Genomic DNA, 14,564 nt, shown 5'->3' on the forward strand with positions numbered 1-14,564 from the left:
TCCAAAATGTAATGGCATTCCTGGTTTAAGAGAGTTTCTGGGGTTACTAAATCTGTTTCTTTTTTTGTTTTTTCTTTTGGTTAGGAACCAAAAAAGAAAAGAAAAAAAAAAAAAACAAAAAGAATAAAAAAAGATATCAGGTTTGTTTAGCTTAAGTTATTATTTTGGCAGGTGGGCTATTCAGCACCCACTCAATCTGCAATCACAGAAGAACTTAATCTTTCCGTAGCTGAGGTAGGGCTTCTTTTCCTCTCTCTTTTAAGATATAATATCAAAATTATATGAATTGCTACTAATTTATTGAATGTCATATGACAGTACTCCATGTTTGGCTCCATATTAACAATTGGAGCAATGTTTGGTGCCATCACAAGTGGTAAAATTGCAGACTTTGTTGGTCGAAAAGGGGTATATTAAACTTGAAACTGATTAGCTAGTGCTCAACTTTTTCATCTCTATTGCACTTCATACATTTTACAAAGTGATGTGTCACACCAAAGAAATTTATTTATTATTTTTGTTTTTTGTTTTTTTGTTTTTCTTGACTGAGATAGAAATCTATTTTAGTCTAATCTAAGTGTGTACGTGTGTGATACTCTCTCTAGGAGATTTAAACCCTAGCTCTTTCCCCCTACACCCACACCCACACCCACACCCACACCCTCACAAGCACTTATATATATGGAGTAGCAATCACGCTAAATGTGTGCGGTAGTATTTATTATTGTTGTTGATCTGGCACTATAATCACATTTATTGTCATATCATTTTGTAAGATTTTTGTAGTGAAATTGGTATTAGTTTTATCTTTTTCATTGTACTAAACTTTCTGGAGATTTAATGGGAGCAGGCAATGAGGATGTCAGGTGTTTTCTGCATTGCAGGATGGCTTGCTGTATATTTCTCTAAGGTATGCACTGTCATCTTGCTGAAATTACTAGCTGTTATGGTTTTTTTTAATTATTATTTATTTTTGCACGGCTTTAATATAGGGAGCTATTTCACTTGACATGGGAAGGTTGTTCACAGGATATGGAATTGGAGTTTTTTCTTATGTGGTAATTATTTAATATCTACATCCCTTTATTATTTTGTCACCTTGTAATGATAAAATTTCGAAATTTTAACAAAATTTAACTAAGTGGATTAACAGGTGCCAATATTTATTGCTGAAATTGCTCCAAAGAATCTGCGTGGAGGGCTTACAACATTGAATCAGGTGGGAGAATTAATCATGAAGATTATATTCTTTATGAATCTTGCTAACTGATTGAAGATAAATTGGTCAATATCTTAGTTCTTTCCCTTTTCTTTTGCTTGTTCTGCAGATCATGATTGTCACTGGATCATCAGTTGCATTCTTAGTAGGATCAGTCATAACATGGAGAGCACTTGCTTTGACTGGTAAATTCTAAAATTTAAGTATTTTACTCTATATGGATACAGAAGTGTGTGTGTTGAAAAGAAAATTCTAAAACTTTACTAAATGAAGTGTTGGCTTTGATTTGAAGGGCTTGTTCCATGCATATTCCTTCTTGTGGGTCTATGTTTCGTTCCGGAGTCTCCCAGATGGCTGGTGAGTATTTTAAAAAAAAATGTAAGCAATTTTGTTTTCAAATTAGATATGAGATTGAACAAGAAATGAGACCAAAAGAATGTTATTCTTTGCAGGCAAAGGTTGGCCGTGAGAAAGAATTTCAAGTTGCGCTACGAAAACTTCGTGGCAAAGATGCTGATATTACTTTTGAAGCTGCTGAAATTAAAGTACTTCCCTTCATAACACCCATGTAAAGCTTGCTAATGTAAATTTGTATGTCTGAGGAACTGACTCCTTATGTTTCTTGGCAGGATTATTTTGAAACTCTTAAGACACTTCCAAAGGCTAAAATGCTGGATTTGTTCCAAAGCAGACATATTCGCTCCATGATTGTACGTGTCTTTTTTATATCTATAGAAATGTGCATTTGGATTAGGTTATTGTTGAAAACTTATATGCTTATTTACTGGAAGTTAATAAAATTTCAGTTGTACATAGAAGAAGTGAGACTTCAATAAATTGTACATATGCAAATAAGTAGAAAAATTAAAAGAAAAAAGCTGATCCAAACTTACTGAAGTATGTTTAGGCTGGTTATCTGAGAGGCCTTTTATGTTGTACTAATACTTGCTGTTTAGTGACTATTTTCAGATTGGAGTAGGAATAATGATATGTCAACAATTCACAGGAATAAATGGAATAGGTTTCTATGCAAGTGAAATCTTTGCAGAAGCTGGTAATTCTGTGTTTCTATACACTTCATTCCTTATGCCCTTTTTTTTAACGCGTCTTTTCTCTTGAAACTTATTTCTAATCCTTTCATATCACTTCATTTCTTTGGAACTTATTTTTTAATTGAATTATCTAAACTGCAGGGGCTTCTCTGGCCAAAATTGGAACCATAGCTTATGCCTGTATTCAGGTATAATTTCTACCACTGTCCTCAAAGTCACATCATTAATTCTTAATCCAAACTCAGATTATCTGATATTGATTCACAGGTTCCAATAACTATAGTGGGCGCAATGATGATTGACAAATCTGGAAGAAAGCCACTTATTTTGGTAGATAATGTTATAGCATTTATTTTTGAAACTTATGAAAATTAAATCAGAGGGAGAGTAGAGTAATGAAAATTGTTTTTGTGTATGAAGATTTCTGCAACTGGGACATTTCTGGGCTGCTTTGTAACAGGCACTTCTTTCTTTCTCAAGGTAAGCCATCAAAATTATCCCTGTGTATTAAAAAGTACTCTTTTATCTAGTTGTTTCTTTTACATTTTAGTCTGAACTTTATTTTTTGATCATTATGAATCAGGGCCACAACTTGTTGCCTGAGTGGGCACCAATATTAACTTTTGTTGGAGTGCTGGTAAATTAACCATTATAACTGCAAATTTGTGTAGAACATGATCACCTTTTTGCCACTCCAAAATAAATATGGATTTTTATTTTATTGATTTTATTTTATTTTTTCATTTAAATCAGTTTTTCATAGTATTTTTCTCTATTGGAATGGGAGCAGTCCCTTGGCTGATTATGTCTGAGGTAACTTTCTACATTTTCAAAGTGAATTTGTATGTTTGTTTAACAAATTAGCATTCAGTAACATGATAATTTCATTGAGCTTATCTGAAACCTATTGTTTTGCAGATTTTTCCAATTGAATTGAAGGGGGCTGCTGGGAGCTTGGTGGTGCTAGTGAACTGGTTGGGTGCTTGGTTAATTTCATATACATTCAACTTTCTTTTTACCTGGAGTTCCTCAGGTAAAGAAAAACAATAAGTCTAATGACAACATTTTTCATAATAACTGAGATGACAGGTTGTTATCAGTGGTGATCCCATGTGAAAGTGATGTTGTGTTAATTATAACCTGCCACCTCAAGAAATTGTGAAAAAAATTTGTGGATTTCTTTTGTTTGTAGCATTGTTAGCACCAAACAAGTGCATTGTAAGTTTGCATTCTTGTATAACTGACACTTCTATGTTTGATTTTTCTTTTCTAGGCACTTTTTTCCTCTACTCCGCATTCTCTTTGATGGCTGTTCTATTTGTGGCAAAGGTAGTTCCAGAAACCAAAGGAAAAACACTAGAAGAAATTCAACAATGCATAAACTCCTAGAGAGGGAGAAGGCTACAAAATAAGAGAACGAACAACAGCTGGAGAAGCTCCTTGACAATTTGAGTTGATTGTGGCTCAAGAAGTATCATCTTTATTTGGTGTTGAAAATCCAAGTTCAAACGTGGCAAGAAGATACTAAACATTTTATTAACAAATTCTTTGGGCACCAAGTGATGCGGGAGACGCAAGAAGATTTTAATTTAGTATTATTTATGTTTGCAAGTCAATTGTATTTTTTATGTTTTAGGTTCTAGTAGTTTATTAGGTTATTAATATTTTAATTTGGAAGTAAGGTTATTTTTGTAATAAAGCAATTAGAGTTTCCTAGCCAATTAGAATTAGGGTTTAGTCATCCTTTATAAGCAACCTATTGTAATCCTTGAGGAGATAGTTGATATTTTGATGAATGAAAAAAAATGGTTGTTTGGTCTTTCTTTGGTCTGGTACTGACTCTAGGTCTACCCTAGGTGCTGACTTCTAGTGGTTTTCCCGTTTGGTGCTGACTCCAAGTAAGGCCTAGGTGTTGACTCCTAGGTCATGTCCCTTTATTGTTGTTTTAGTTTTATTCTGGTTGTCCTACGTCATATTTGGTATCAAAGCAAACATTGATCTGTTGAAGCATCACCGCAGGAAAGAACCAAAAAATATCACCAAAAAAAAAAAATTAAAACTTTCACTGCCTTGTTTCTCATCCCATCAAACCACAATACCCACACAAAAGCCAACCACCATAAAGGAAACCAAATCTAGAAAACCCATAACCCACTCCACCAGAACAATATCGCAAGAATTCGTTAATACCGATCTCACCTCGTCGTTCGAAAGCCATTGCCCACAACTATCACAAGCTGCCAAAAGGGTTAGCCACCACAACCACAACACCGTCGGAAGGCTCAGCCTCGCACGCCGCTAGTTCTACTGCAATGCCAAACCTGCATCTATCCTATCTCATGAGGTAACCCATTGGCCTGTCTAAATTCCCCTAGTCCCCTTCTTTAGCCATTTACATGACATACTTGATCTGATTAACCTTATACTTATCTGACCAAGCTTTTTGTTTTTATTATTATTATTTTTTTTTTAAAAAAAACTAGCGCATTTGTCTCTCAAAATTCTACCTAACCCATTAGCCACTCAGACACAATTTTACCCGGCCCAAATAAAGAACCCAACATAGCCCATTATAAATTTAGCTTAATCCAATAAACCAACACCCAATTAAAAAAAAAAAAAAAAGTCATCCTATTGCAAAACCCACAGCCCGATCCTTTTAACAAGCCCCAAGTCCAGCTTATACAACTCCAGTTTTCCTTTAAAAGTAGAAGACTCGGCCCCCACAAAAAAAAAAAAAATATCAGAACATCAGTTCAACTTTCGATCTCTGTGTGTTGTGCCCCTAAGTTTGAGCTAAAAAAAAAAAATGACTTCCTTTCATAGTGAACTTTAGAAGCAGCTTAAGGAGGCTGGGAATAGACTCCTTAACCCTCCTTCCTCCATTGATGACCTCTTTACTCTTCTTGATGAAGTTTAAAATTTGTTAGTATATGTGGAGCAAGTACCATCCAAATCAGTGCGAGGTGCACTTTTTCCCTCAGTAAAGGCTCTAATCAATAATAAACTTTTGAGACATGCTGAAATGGATGTGAAGATTTCAGTTGTATCTTGCATTATCGAGATTACAAGAATAACAGCACCAGATGCCCTATATAAGGATGAGCAAATGAAAGAAATATTTCAGTTGATTGTGACAGCATTTGAAAATATGTCTCGTGTGTCTACTCGCTCTTATAAGAAGGTGACTTCAATTCTTGATACCATTGCGAAGGTCAAGTTATGCTTGGTGATGTTGGATCTTGAGTGTGATGCATTGGTTGTTGAGATGTTTCAAAGTTTCTTGGAGATAGTTAGGTCCAACCATCCACCTGCTGTACTTTTAGCCATAGAAACAATTATGAATCTGGTTATAGATGAAAGTGAAGACATTTCCTTGGATCTTCTTAGTTCACTTTTTGCTATGGTAAGAAAGGCAAATTAGAATGTTTCACCTATTTCATGGACAATGAGGGAGCAAATAATCACTAGGATTAATGCCCAGCTAGAAAAGATAATGGCACCCACTCAAAAACTACCCAACAAGTTTGAGGGTGCACATGATGTGAAAGTTGAAGTTGTTGAACGTGCTTTTGATCAACCCTCCACCTTCCTTGAAGGTCTACATCTTGGTGAAGTTGAAGAGGTTAAAACCACAGTGCTTTCTATGGTTCATACGGTTCAAGACGAGTTTATACTAATTCCACACATTGATTTTGTTATTCCAAATGAGTTTGATGTGGTGGAATTCAAGGTTTTTCTTTTCCCTGTGCTCCTTAAGGTGATTCCAGACTTGAAGCAAGTGTTACTTGTCAGCATCATAATCCTTCAATGCTTTAAAACTCGAGGTCGAGTTTTCTTCAACCAGAGGAGAATGATGCGTGAGACCCAAGAAGATTTTTATTTAGTATTATTTATGTTTGCAAGTCAATTGTATTTTTTTATATTTTAGGTCCTAGTAGTTTATTAGGCTATTAGTATTTTAATTTGGAAGTAAGGTTATAGTTGTAATAAGGCAATTAGGGTTTCCTAGCCAATTAGAATTAGGGTTTAGCTTTTTCTCAAAAAAAAAAAAAAAAAAAAAAAATTAGGGTTTAGCATTCCTTTATAAGCAACCTATTGTACTCCTTGAGGAGATAGTTTATATTTTGAAGAATGAAAAAAAATGGTCGTTTGGTCTTTCTTTGGTTTGGTGCTAACTCCAGGTCTACCCTAGATACTGACTCCTAGGTCATATCCCTTCACTTTATTATTGTTTCAGTTTTGTTCTGGTTGTCTTGCGTCACCAAGTAGATGAAATTTATAGGCAAAAAAAAGAAGGAAAGATAGATGTAATGGAAATTGTGGGTTGGACAAAAGTCAGTAGAGCCTATCAATTGTAAGAAAGATACATGAGAATGCTTCATTGCTTCTACTCGTGTAAAAGAAAGCAAAGGTTGTTACTATTTTTATCCAATATATTTATGAAGAGAGTTTTAAGTTATTTGCTCAGTAATCTTAGTAAAATAATTTACTAAATGCTATAACTACCTGATGCATGAGTTGTTGGTACAAAAGTTCAATTGAAAGTTGAAACTAAAAAGAAAATCAATTAAACAGTAATGATGAGTTTTGGTCATAGCAATGTACCAAACCAGTTCTATTTTTCAAGAACTCAAATAGTTCAGAGGTTGATTGAGGGATGAGGCTTTGAAAAAGAACTAGATGTCTCAGGTTCAGATTTCATTCTTTTTGGCTGTTGATACACTTAATTTGTGGGTGATTATATGTATAATAATTAATAAGATTACCCAAAAAAATAAAAATGTTCTTATTTTTCAAGTCCCCTTTTAGTTCTTGAGCACAAGTCAATGCAACTGACCTGTGTAAATAACCGTAATAATGTACCCTACTTGCCAAAAGATAAAAAGGTCAAATCACACACCCTTTACGACTTGTATTATAGCTTTGTGCTAGTGGTGGGCTAAGCTAAGCCAGGCTGTTAACTTTTGAACATTTTGAACTCGATCCATATTTTATCACAGGTTTCAATGCTTAAACAAATATTGATTTTCAAAATATCATTAACAGAATCTTGAATAGTGCTTGTCGACACAACAAGACAATAATAAATACGGTGTATATCATTCTACCGATGTAAACAATAATACTTTTTGCAAAAGGACATCCCACTATATAAAAAGAACATACAATAATACCTTTTGCAAAAGGACATCCCACTATATAAAAAGAACATTTTACTATGCAAAATGGCCCATCATTCCACCGATACAAATAATAAACGCATTAAAATAATATTGCATCTCAATTCATAAAAATTCATTCCAACTCATTTCAAAATCACAACTTTTTACATTGTGCAAATTCTAAAAAAAGGATCAGGCCGAAGCCGGCCCATCTAGCATGTTACAGATATTAGCCTAAGCCCAAGTGGGCCCAAACAATTACAGATCCTGACAGACCACATGGGCCTAAAGGCCCATAAGCGATAACGAGCTTGACAGACAGACAGAATTCACATTTATACAATCCAACACGTTTCGCTCCAATTTCCCACACAAAAAAAAAAAAAAAAGATTAATTCATTTTTTAATACAAAGTGCCTCTTTTTTTTATTTTTTTTATTTTATAAAATTACTATTTTTAACTCTCACACAGAGTTCAAATACGCAACAGAACTACCATTTATATATATATATATATATATATAAAGAATCTGAAATCATTTTCAAACTCAGTCTGATGTTTGTCTTTTTGTTGCTGGATTTCAGGTGTTGTATGTGTTTTGTTAAGCTAGAGATGAATTGGTGGTAATAGAAGAATGCATTTCATCAAATGTAATTATGAACTGTTCAATTCTTAATATACTGGACAAAAGTGTTTGGAGTTCTACCTGTATAATTATTTTCCATTTTTTTATATTACAGGGAAGCCACATTAGGATGTATAATGTGAACAAGGGATGGGAAGTTCAGAAGGACATTCTAGCGAAAAGCTTGAGATGGACCATTACGGATACATAACTATCACCAGAACAGCAATACCTTGTAAGTTTTCAGTGATTATTAAAATAGAAAGCACTGGGTATAATATTGTTAGGATGGAAAATTTATTCACCTGTGCAAGTTTAAATGTCAAAACTTAGTAATGTTAGGTTGTTTGGGTTGGATGGAGGTTTGCCTTTTCTTCTATTAATTCGGCAGAGAAACTTTCTGTGAACTCTTAGCTGATCAAGTATGATGCAAATGGGAAAAAGTCTTATTTCATTTAGGTGTTCATATCTGGTATAAATTGAACTAATTTTTTTTCATTTCAAGCAAGGCCCAACTTAAAATGTTGTTTCTGGTATAATATAGATTACATTGATGAATTTTACTGGATTTGTGGTTTGGCTGTTTTATCTACATTCTACACTTGTGATTTTGTTATTTATTTTCTTCCTGGTCTTCTAGATCTAATAATATATTGTAAGATATTGACAGTTTTAGGATCATGTTTATTTTATTCGTCCTCATAATTTATTTGTTGTGTAGTGTTAATCTGATCCTTTTTTACTTTGTTTTTAATGGAAAAACTGCAGGTCTATGCTAGTATGTCACCAATGGTACATATTGTTAATGTAGGATCTGCTACAATCAATTCTTCTGTTCTTTTTTAAGTACCCTCTGAATTTACCTCTATTTTTTTCTAAGAGAATTGGAGTTATTAGAACGCCTAATAAAGTAGCCTTTTAGTACTTTTATGGATTATTGTCTCTCATCTAAATGCACGGTATGCACCCTTTCATTTGCAGGAAATTCATGATGGTTTGGATTTTTCTGTTGGTGACAATAATGATGAATTTGGGATCATGTTTATTTTATTCGTCCTCATAATTTATTTGTTGTGTAGTGTTAATCTGATCCTTTTTTACTTTGTTTTTAATGGAAAAACTGCAGGTCTATGCTAGTATGTCACCAATGGTACATATTGTTAATGTTGGATCTGCTACAATCAATTCTTCTGTTCTTTTTTAAGTACCCTCTGAATTTACCTCTATTTTTTTCTAAGAGAATTGGAGTTATTAGAACGCCTAATAAAGTAGCCTTTTAGTACTTTTATGGATTATTGTCTCTCATCTAAATGCACGGTATGCACCCTTTAATTTGCAGGAAATTCATGATGGTTTGGATTTTTCTGTTGGTGACAATAATGATGAATTTGGGATTTTCTCTGTAAAAACTGCAAATGATGGGCGAGAGCTTGTAGCTGCAAGTAGCAATAATTCAATATATGTTTGTTTAGGGATGTGTGCCGTTCTACTTCACCCTCACAAGGTTAGTGAATTTGCAGTTTCTATTCGCAGGTGTCTGTTTGATAGAATCTAGAGAAATATTGGATGTTAAAGTGACGCGGACACGAGGTACAAGCCCTCAATTACATGCACTTATAGGAGGAAAAGCAAAAAGAAGACGGTTCAACTTATGGCCTTATGGATGGAGCCTATTAGTTATTGGGCTTGAGATTAAGCAAGTCCGAACATTTAATAATTAGGGTTTCTTGATGCATTTTTATTATTAGCTATTTAAACACTTTTTTCTAATTATTGTAAGACAGTTTTTGAGAATTATTAAAAAAACGTGTGTTTTCTTTTCATTGGTGTCGACTCTAGTTTTGCTTGGTGCTGACTCCAAGCATCCCTTAGGTACTGACTCCTAAGATTTATCTTTTGTTCTATTGTTAGTGTGGTTGTAGGGCTGACTTCCATCTGTAAATATCAATTGTAAACCAACACTAACTAAGCTGTTCAAAGTTTTGACATGTGAATGTGCTCATTGCGTTGGAAGCTTGATATCTAAGTTCAAATTGTCACATCTGCATCAGTCGAACGTTTTTGTTCATTTGCAGGTTGAGAGTGGGGGCACTATTAGCTTGGGAATAATGTAATTCTATGTATTTTCCTCTTAATTTTGAAAAAAAAAAAATCGATTTTTCTTTTTGCTTTAAGTCTGTAACATTGAGTTTTTTTTGGTATCATCAATTCATTATTCTAATATATTTTTATTGCTAATCTATTTTACATATGATATTTATGTTTAAGTTTAATTGCTTTAACAACAATTGAAACAAAAACCAGAAAAACACGAAAGTAAATTTAAATAAAACACAACATTTTATTTTTGCGGCTGTCCGCGACACGCTGTACTAACATCAATGATCAATTATCAAACGAGTTGCAGTTTATAGTGACAGTCACGCAGTTGAGTTAGTTTTATCTGTTGGATTGGATTGTTAGCTGTTAGGACTCAAGGATTTGTTAGAGAATCAGTTCTGGTTTATAGTTAGAACTAAGCCCTGGTTAATTAGTAGACATTTTCTGATTTGAGCTTTACCTTCCTCATACTTGTACAGATTCTATAAACAACGACAACATAATCATTTTCTCTCTTTAATTCTAATTCTTGCTCTTGCTTCTGTAATTTCTTCAACCTCGCATTTTATATAAAGAAAATAAAAAAATTATTAAATAATTAAATTCTCCATTTTTTTAAACCCTTTTACTTTTTTTGAGACAAACAGTAATTTGTCTCTATCATATTTTCTCATTTTCAAACATGAATATTCAGGGAGCTGATACGGAGGTAATAAATCTGGCTGGATCTTAGTCGCTCATTGTATTTGTGCAGATGGACTATCAACCAACCATTTGATATGGATGGCAGTTCTTATTCCATGTTGATAATTTAAAAATCAGATCCTTGACAGTGGGAAATTCAATTGTATCAAGATTTAAAAGCAATAATGAATTCCATGACATATGATTAATTTAACAATTAAGATTGTTGCCCCTTTGGACAATTGTTTAGATTTGGATCACAAATGGGGATAGACGAAACTTGCAATATCGTTGTCGCAAATCAGACATTGCGAGTTGTCCTTTTTTATATATATATATATATATATATATATATATTTTTTTTTTTTTTCACGAAACTGTCCAACTTTCCCCCAAAAAAAAATGCAAGTTGTCCTTACATTGTCACTAATTTTTTTTTTTTTTTTTAGAAACTGTCCTTACTTGAATTGTCCTTACATTGTCAATATTTATTTCCGAGTAATGCTACAGACACAAACTATTCTACAAAGATTTTATAAATTGCTGATGTGGCATACTCCACCTCATCTTTTTAAAAATCAAAATACCACATCAGATATTAACAAAGAAAATTAATAAAAGAAAAAAGAAACCCAGATTTGTTTTTCTTCTATACCCTCTCTTTGCGCCTTCCTCTCTTCCTAAACCTAGGCCTCACACTCCGACTAGCGCCTCGCACAAAAGAAAAAAAAAAATTGTCCCATAAAATTCTGTCAGATGGGATTGCAACACTTTAAAAATAAAATTGTCACATTACGGAAAACAACAAACTTATTCGTTGAATATGAATGAATAATCACTAATACCACTTGCAATAATTTCACTACTGAATCTCTTTGAGTGACGAAATTATATGCTTACCTACCAAATTGATTTGTAATCATATAATATATATAATTTCCTTGTTTCTATAGAATGAATACTTTTTGAATAGTAGAATGTTGGCCTGTTTGATTGTGAATGGGTTTAGGAAGAGAGGGAGGCGTCATACATTTGAGGCAGAGAGGGAGGCGCAAAGAGAGGGTTTAGAAGCAAAACAAAACTGGGTTTTTTTTTTTTTTTTAATTTTCTTTGTTAATATCTGATGTGATGTGGTATTTTAGTTTTTAAAAAGTTGAGGTGGAGCATGCCACATCAGCAGTTTGTAAAATGTTTGTAGAATAGTTTGTGCCTGTAGTATTACTCTTTATTTCCACGAAATTGTCCAACTTTCCGAAAAAATCAATTTCAATTTCAGCTTTTGGGCAATTCAAGTACTCTTATTTGTTCTTTCTCAAAAAAAAAAAAAAGCACTCCTATTTGTTTGGACTCCCTTTCCCTATAAGTGCCTTTCTCTATTAGAGTTTGTTATTGGATCCTAAAATTTTATTCATCCAGAATTTATATATATATATAGATATATATTTATATTTTCAAGAGAGACATTTTAGAGATTACATAAAAAAATCTACATGATCTTATCCATTTATACTTAACTACTAAATGATCTCTTTGTCCTAATTGGGCAGGCTAATGACTAATGAGTATGCTGTCAAATTATCTATGCAAGCTAATGTATATTTGGTTCTCAATCTTTGGCATTTGTAAAGATTTGTTTCCAAATCGTTCTTATTCTTTAAAATGTTTCTTATAGTAATCTCATTCTCATGTATGAAAAATACTAATGCAGTAAATTTAATTTAGCACAACTCGCAAATGATATGACATTGTGTTCACAGGCCATGTCAACATTTTCTATCTTTTTTTTTGAGGAAAAGGTAAATGAAACTTTATTACTGGAAAAAACAAACTAAACAACATCCTCCAAATCCCGTGGAAGTTCTTCTATCCACACATCGGTATCAGCAGATAAAACTGCTCGTTCTAGCAATGGCATGAGCTAACTTATTACCCTTTCGATTAATATGCAAAAAATTACAAATAAAAGAAGAAGATAATAGTCTAATCTCATCAATAATATGTCCATACAAAGTCTGCACTTGCCTAGTATCGATAATGGCTTGAATAACTTTCAAAGAGTCCTCTTCAATCACCACATTATGAAGGTTGAGTTCCTGAGCAAAGCAAATGGCCCTACGAGCTACCAAAGCCTCCACCACATCAGCCGAACCTGAGAGCCTCACTCTCTAACTTAACGCAGCCATAACAAGCCCAGCCGAGTCCCTAACAACCACCCCTAAGCCGATGCACCTCTGTTCTAGAAATAAAGCACCATCAAAGTTTACTTTGTAAACACCCGAATCAGGTGGCTTCCAACGCAAATCCATACTCCGAACAACCATCCGCAGATTCACCGATTGCGTATCCCGATACTCTTGCAAAAGCTCTGAAGCTCGGCGCATCACCATCTCAGAACCCCAAGTTTTCTGCCCCTCCCTCACTCTGTTTCACCTCTCCCAGATACCCCAAGCAGCCATAGCGAACAAGGCAATCAGATTAGAGGATCCATGCAAGCATAAAAATTGAAATAGATCACCAAAGTTTGAAAAATGATGAGCACGAAGAAAAGAAAACCGAGCAGCTGACATCCAAATGGGCTTCACCACATCACAGAACCACAAAGCGTGAATCCCATCTTCACCATAGTCACCACAAGCATCACAAATTCCAGAACTCAATACCCGACGCCTGTGCAAATTACATTTAGTGGGCATCGACTCACGGACAGCGTGCCACAGGAAATGTCTCACTTTGTTAGGGACCTTCAGCTTCCAAATACCATTCCATAACCCCTTTCCAGCCTCCACATCCGACGAGCTAGGCTGATCCTGATGCTGTGTTGCTACCAATAAACGATACGCGCTACGGACTGAATACACACCATCAGCCGTGTGAGGCCATATCAAAGCATCAGCTGCCTCATGATTGCTAACATGGATGTTTTTGATGGCTTCAGCTTCCCACAGATAGAAGTTCAAATCAAGAAGCTCCTCATTCCAGAGATTAGTACCAAGTAGCAACAAATCATGGACCATATTCAGAGAAAGGTCCCTCTGTGAAGATAAAATCCTACCCCCACCATCAAAAGGCAGCTAGCGATCACTCTAGATCTTAATATCTCGCCCATCCCCCACCCTCCATCGAGCACCTCTCAAAACACCTTCCCTAGCTTGTAAAATGCTTCGCCAAGTGAAAGAGCAACCCGGAGAGGCTACCGCATCAAAAATATCAACATTTTCTATCTATCAGTTGGCAATAAGGATATTTTGATACAATGTTTTGAAAATATAAGAATCGAAGTGAAACATTTTAAGTATGATTTTTAAAGAAGGATAAAAGGTTGAAGACCAAAAAGCTCTACAAATTATTGTTCATACTTATTCATTTTAATTTGCCAAACGCTCCAAACGCTAAAAAGTTTTTCAATTAAATCTACATGAGATTGTTTGGTTTTGCTTTAAGTGGGTTAAACCTCATTTAGTTGAAAAGCTTTGTAGTGTTTGTCAAATTATAGTGAATAATATTTTAAAGTTATGATTTTATACATTATGAATAATGAATTGTCCAACTTTCTAAAAAAAATCAATTTCATTATCAGCTTTAGTGCAATTTAAGCATACACTCTCCGAAGCACAGAAGCCTCCCAGTCTACCTATGGCCATCTTCTTAAGTTTGCTAAATCCACTCTAGTTACCAATAAATGTATTGCCTTCTCCCATATTCGTAGAATTGGCAATAA

General features: G+C 34.2%; 2 protein-coding genes across 3 annotated transcripts in view; both read left to right on the top strand.

The window, feature by feature from the left end:
* LOC126689197 (squamosa promoter-binding-like protein 7) overlaps positions 1–10,223 on the top strand; it is a 37,900-nt gene extending 27,677 nt beyond the window's left edge. Inside the window, exon 11 of the mRNA XM_050384280.1 lies at positions 9,596–10,223. Coding sequence (XP_050240237.1) covers positions 9,596–9,617 — 22 coding nt within the window. The 3' untranslated portion in view covers positions 9,618–10,223. The remainder of the gene's footprint in view (positions 1–9,595) is intronic.
* The window catches only part of LOC126689200 (sugar transporter ERD6-like 16), a 32,165-nt gene that overhangs the window by 574 nt on the left and 17,027 nt on the right, over positions 1–14,564 (top strand). Inside the window, exons 2-18 of one of the 2 annotated variants that reach the window (XM_050384283.1) lie at positions 172–234; positions 319–408; positions 851–910; positions 993–1,058; positions 1,154–1,219; positions 1,329–1,404; positions 1,512–1,576; positions 1,672–1,764; positions 1,849–1,929; positions 2,189–2,273; positions 2,413–2,459; positions 2,539–2,601; positions 2,692–2,751; positions 2,855–2,908; positions 3,025–3,084; positions 3,190–3,304; positions 3,545–4,092. In XM_050384283.1, the coding sequence (XP_050240240.1) occupies positions 172–234; positions 319–408; positions 851–910; positions 993–1,058; positions 1,154–1,219; positions 1,329–1,404; positions 1,512–1,576; positions 1,672–1,764; positions 1,849–1,929; positions 2,189–2,273; positions 2,413–2,459; positions 2,539–2,601; positions 2,692–2,751; positions 2,855–2,908; positions 3,025–3,084; positions 3,190–3,304; positions 3,545–3,660 (1,260 nt within the window). In that variant the 3' untranslated portion in view covers positions 3,661–4,092. Of the gene's footprint in view, positions 1–171; positions 235–318; positions 409–850; positions 911–992; positions 1,059–1,153; positions 1,220–1,328; positions 1,405–1,511; positions 1,577–1,671; positions 1,765–1,848; positions 1,930–2,188; positions 2,274–2,412; positions 2,460–2,538; positions 2,602–2,691; positions 2,752–2,854; positions 2,909–3,024; positions 3,085–3,189; positions 3,361–3,544; positions 4,093–14,564 lie in introns of those variants that run through there. The other variant, XM_050384284.1, reaches the window with a different exon arrangement.

Source organism: Quercus robur, chromosome 6, assembly GCF_932294415.1.
Source record: "Quercus robur chromosome 6, dhQueRobu3.1, whole genome shotgun sequence".
Classification (NCBI taxonomy): domain Eukaryota; kingdom Viridiplantae; phylum Streptophyta; class Magnoliopsida; order Fagales; family Fagaceae; genus Quercus; species Quercus robur.